Source organism: Akebia trifoliata, chromosome 16 (genome assembly GCF_017979445.1).
Source record: "Akebia trifoliata isolate Shusen 1 chromosome 16, ASM1797944v1, whole genome shotgun sequence".
Classification (NCBI taxonomy): domain Eukaryota; kingdom Viridiplantae; phylum Streptophyta; class Magnoliopsida; order Ranunculales; family Lardizabalaceae; genus Akebia; species Akebia trifoliata.
The window spans coordinates 994,501-1,000,054 of NC_141390.1; the positions used below are offsets into that span (position 1 = coordinate 994,501).

General features: G+C 37.0%; 1 protein-coding gene across 2 annotated transcripts; it reads left to right on the forward strand.

Annotated features, from left to right (window-relative positions):
- The first annotated feature begins 613 nt into the window (after nucleotides 1-613).
- LOC147382158 (uncharacterized) lies at nucleotides 614-4,959 on the forward strand. 2 transcript variants are annotated; one of them, XR_015174066.1, is made up of 3 exons: nucleotides 614-2,828; nucleotides 3,017-4,063; nucleotides 4,148-4,958. XR_015174066.1 is itself a non-coding variant. In XM_086429439.1 (2 exons), the coding sequence occupies exon 1, from the start codon at nucleotides 740-742 to the stop codon at nucleotides 2,798-2,800; it is 2,061 nt and encodes a 686-aa protein (XP_086285565.1). In that variant the 5' UTR covers nucleotides 614-739; the 3' UTR covers nucleotides 2,801-2,828; nucleotides 3,017-4,959. The 2 variants fall into 2 exon arrangements, 1 of the variants encoding a protein (XP_086285565.1); XM_086429439.1 differs by having other exon boundaries at nucleotides 3,017-4,959.
- Nucleotides 4,960-5,554: the final 595 nt, after the last annotated feature.

A 5,554-nucleotide genomic window follows, 5' to 3' on the forward strand; every position in this document is an offset into this window, starting at 1 on the left:
CAATTCCCACATGTGAACACAAGTGTGAACTCAAGGCAACCTTGTCCATTGAACTCGTTCAAAACTTAATTCCAAAAATCCTAGAATTAAGCAATGCAAATTATCATACTAGTTAAGGGTTGCACTAGCTGGGCCACTGGTAATGCACCTCACCATAAACCCCTCCCTTTACTGTCTAATTCCTAGGAGCATCACCCAAATTATTGGAGAAGGAAACATGAATGATGAATCCTCTATCTTGAGCCACTAGCCTACAATGCACAATTTTTTTAAATCCCTCATAGCTAACTTGTAAAACTGCCTTGAGAGAAACACGAGAAAAACAAAGACAAGGTCATTTACGTCATCTTCTTTTTGTCTATGATACAAGACCAAGGTCAAGGGGAATGGCATCAATATAAAAACATGAGGATTAATATCTAATATTGACAGAAACGCAGTGGCATGTCTGAAAAAGTAGGAAAGTAACCTCCTCCCTCTTAAATTTTTTTTTCTTCTAAATCAAATATAAATGTAATGTTAGGTTGGTTGAGTGAGCAGGAAGGTTCATAGGACGCGTTAATGACATTTATTAAATAGAAATTTATATAATATACAATTCATATGGACCAAAATACATCCAAAAAATAAAGGCAACCAAAAGAAGAAGACCACGACGACTTGCTTCTTGCTTGTTCAACCAAAAGAAAGGCAACAAGAAGAAGAAAACGACTTGCTTGTTCAATCGAAAGAAAGGCAAATGGAGAATCATTCAGGTTTGAATGTAACATCCAATGATCACAATTATTCTTCTCCAATTCCTTTGATTGGCTTATATACAGCTGCGGCCACCTCGGTATGCTTTCTATTTATGATTTTTGATCTGTTGTATGGACTGCGTTCTAGGAAGCCATGGATACCATGTCGATTCTTCTCACTTAATTCGCTTACCCTCACACTACTTGCAATAGCTACAAAACTCCCTGTAGATCTCACGACTTCCATGCCTTCTGCTCACGATCAACTATCTAAACTTACTGGCACTGTCTTCATATGCATTTCCATGGGTTTTTTCTTCCCTTCAGTTGGATCCCAGAGTCATTATGAACGTCTTTCCAACATGGCCTCCCTGACCATCTATGTAATAGCCGTTGTTGTCAATGTTGCTATACAAATGGCTACTACGGTCATCTTTGCGTTCATTGTAGAACATGTCATAATCCTGTCTTGTATGGTGCTTTTGCTACTTGCATTATGGGATTCTACCGTTAGACATCATCTTGGTACTGATATTTATCTCGATGATGTTAAAGAACAACTTGAAAAGGGTGACCCACGAAGTTCGGAGAACGAATGTATGATTAATCGAATGAAATTGTTTTATGTGTCTAGTTATCGACACAACCCTCAATTGTTTATCAGTGATACTGCACCTGCTACGACTATGGGTGTGATTCCCATACTTTGCACGGTGGTTCTGTCACAAGCTGCAATTAGATCCCTCATTCTTAACAATACGATGGAGTTTGGTTATGGAGTTTCGGATTATAAATGGTCAATATGGATGGTGGTTGTCACTCAGGGTCTTACCATAACGATAGGTTGTATAGCAATTGCCTTTAGATCGCTTACTGTGATGAGCAACACTGACCTTGAACCAAAACATTTAGTAAGAGGGCCGAATGTAGATTATATCCATATTATAGCAAACTTAAAAGCCTTAAGGCTGTTTGTGAATATGAATTTTGGCGTTATTGTTTGGTTATTAGAGACTATATTTGTAACTCTATTGCCTTTTTGCGTGACTGTGTTGGTAACATATGTGGTGAGAGGCAGTAAAAAATGCTTCAGTAAACAAAGAAATGGTGAAGCCACAGATATAGTGAGACAAGAAAAACCCTATTTGTCTGGAAGCAGATTGATCAGGTGGATGCAGAAGAAAAGTCAGGAGGATGTGAACAGGTTGATCGAGAAATATAAAATTGATTCTCCAACTCATTTGTTACAACTCTTTTGCAAAATTACTCCATCTGAAGAGTCACTTACTAACAGGCTTCAAGTTTCATCAGAGAATCGAATATCTTGTCTTTCAGTTGTGCTCCTTGTAAGAATGGCCATTGTTTCACTTCCGGATTCCCTCAGTACTTCTCTAGTTCACACCCTAGATGAAGCCTTCGAAATCATTTATTTCATCGACAAGACAATGAGTGCTGGAAATCTCTGTAACAAAGCTAAATGGATGATGGCAAAATATATGTGGAAGAAAAACAAATGCATTAAATCTTCAGTAAAGAAACATTGTTCTGAAGTTGTAATGAGATTCATGGATGGAGGGTTTCAATCTCAATCTCAATTGAAAGTATTAAATGAAACACTTGGGACTATTGAAGAAATACCATTGCAACCAGATATGATATATTTCGTTGTACGTGATGATGTACATGCCATCAATGAATTTATCATCAAGTGCCGATCGTGGGCATCAATCGACGAGTTATACGGTCACATTGAACAACTATTTGTGGACATGTTACAGTTTTTCTTCTCTCAACTCTCACATGCCATACTCAAGCATATTGTTGAGAGCCCCAATGAACAAAGCGAAGAAAGAGCAAGTTTTGCCTTGAAATTACTAAGCAAGGTTGCACCATTTGAGGACAAAGTTCATTGGTCATTTCCTATCGGAACTGGTATCACTAGCTTGATAACCCCTCATGGTCAATCCAGAGATGCTCACCGTATTGAACAATTGGAAAGCAATGCAGCCACGCATATTGTTCTTCAGGTAGCTGAAGATTGTGAAATTCAAGAGCATGCTTGAATTTCATGGGATTCTAAAGACAATAAAGGTATACCTTTTTTCTATTTGATTTAGTATCAGTTAGAATAATTTCTTCTTTTATTATGTGTCGAATGTATCATATGTACTGGAATGTATAGGTAATATAACGAAATAGTTATATTATAACTTGTAATTTGGAATTGTGGATTATCTCTTTTTTAGTATTCCCTAGTTACTGACATTTTACGTCAACAGATGAGGAAGAGGTGGAAGCCATGTATTTGGAGTAGAAAATGCAATGATGTGACAAAGACCCTAGTTATATTTCAATATTTTGTGTTTGTAACAGAGGATCTGTTGTTGTTGAAAGATCTTTTAATTCTCTATTGTAATGAATGAAGGGCTTGGTATTTAAACCATGTATCTAGAATCATTCAAGTAACACTACAGGAAAATGTAGATATAGCGACGTGATTTAGCGACGGTAATGCCACTGCAGAGGATTGGGTTATGATTGTGAATGATTAGCAGAATGCTTCTCTATCTAGCCATCTTGGGATTCTGATGATCTATGGAGTTGATGCGGTTCATGGATACAACAATGTGTACAAAGCGACGGTATTCCCCCACAATGTTGGGCTTGGATGTACAAGGCAAGCAACTAATTAATACCCCATTACATGAAAATTCTTATTATAGTACTTGTTAGCTTAATTGAATATCTGAATGAAATTTGGATTTCCTATTGTTTCTTCTATCCTACTTTGTAATGAAAAATATATTCCTATTTGCCCCATGCAGTGGCTCTAATTTTTTTTTTCTCCATGGACCCACCAAAAAAGGTTTCTTTTGCCTTCTATATTAATATATCTATAGATATAATGGATGCTGAGGGCTATTTTTATCCTCTTATTAGGCAGATCTTATTTTTTCATTTACATATTTTTCTTGACAGATTTGGATAAGAGACATTTAAAAGTACATCATTGTTTGTAAAACATTGGAAATTATACATGTTATGACTCTTTAGTTTGTCCAACTGTACCCTTGCCATTTGAACGTGGACTCGTTCCATTTATTTATTCTTCAACCCCACAATGGATTGCATTTTCATCACTTCATGTCATATTTTTGTTTTTGTGCCTTTCTGTTTTCTAAGTTACTGATGGTTGTTTTTACGCCATTTTGTCTCTTATGCATTGAAGCTTCTTAAAGATGCACAATTTTTCAGGTCAGGAGTTGTATAATAAGAAGAATAATTTGTCATACGAGGCATATTTGAAAGAACTGGAGATTTTAAAGGTAGCATTGATTGCACTTTTAAAGTGCACATATTCATTTCTACTGAGGTTCTAACTTGTAGTTTTACTATTTCGTGCTGAGTAGGTAGTAGTCACATATCTTCTGCTGATATTGTGGTTTTGGAGAGATCCGGTAGCTGCCATAGCTCAGCATCTCTTGCAACCCTTTGGTAATGTATTCGTAACAAGGCTGTTCTGTAAGTGTGAATCACTCTGCTTTCCTATTTGATTTTCGGAAATTCCAACTTTACAATATTGTTTGTTATCAATTGCCATAATAGCAGTTCCACATCTTTCCATTTGTTGAACTTAGAATAGTTTCCATTCATATTATTAAGCTGAATGACACCAGTTCGTTCAGACATACAAGACCTAGAGAGGTATCAGTAAGGGTTGGAATATATATAGGCGGCTCACATTGGGAGAGCAAAGCCATCGTTCAGGACATTTAGATAATTGTAGTAAATTGTCGGAAAATGATTTAGATTATTTCATCTTAGAAAAACAATAATTTCGGACTTGTTTGTATCATCAATGACAGCATCGAGTGTCCCAATGCAGACATAATTGCAGCCTTTGATGCAGCTATACACGATGGGGTTGATGTGCTGTCGCTATCTATTGGTACGTACCCAATTGATTATTTGTCCAACAGCGTTGCAATTGGTTCGTTTCAGCGTTGCAAATGGTTGAAACCATTCATCGGTGGGCCCAGTACTGGCACTAATCCCAAAATCTCCTCGAGGTTACACGACCCTTTGTATCCAGTAACTAAGGTAAAAGTCTCTTTATATTTATTTGTTTTTTGTTCTGTTTATTAAACTTTTCCTGAATTTTCTCAAAATAACTTTCTTCTGTTTTCTTATGATTTAATAAATACTTATTTTCTCAGTTTGATCATTTACGGTTGGCTTTTGTAAATTTACAGTGGGGGGTGGGGTGGGGCTGGGCTGTAGGTATTTGTAAATTTACAGTGTGGGGTGTGGGTGTGTGTGTGTGTGCGCGCGCGCGCGCTGGGCTGTAGGCATTTGTAAATTTACAGTATGGGGTAGGTGGGTGTGGGTGGTGTGGGCTGGGCTGTAGGCATTTGGAATTGTTTTTTGGCATTTGGAATTGTTTTTTTGGTAAGCTGGTAGAATTGATGTATGGGTTGGGCTGGCTTTAGTAAAAATTTGTTTTTAACAAAATAGCATATACCGACGGACATAGAAAGTCTGTCGGTATAAGATATATCAACGGCAAATAATACCATCGGTAAAGATTTAAACAACAAATGAAAACAAAATTTCCGCAATAAATTTTTTCCAGAAAATAATGGATATAACGACGGAAATTTTATTAAGCCGTCGCTAAAACAATTACCGACCCTACAAACCCCGACGAGTGCCGACGAAAAGACCTCTCCGTCGGTATATTATTCTGCGACGGATATATGCAGATTTACCAACAGATGTATTTGTCGGTATAAGTCTCTTTTCTAGTAATGTAAGGA

Bases quoted from the DNA above. Each gene is read 5' to 3' on its own strand.
- LOC147382158 (XM_086429439.1), top strand. From the start codon at position 740: ATGGAGAATCATTCAGGTTTGAATGTAACATCCAATGATCACAATTAT.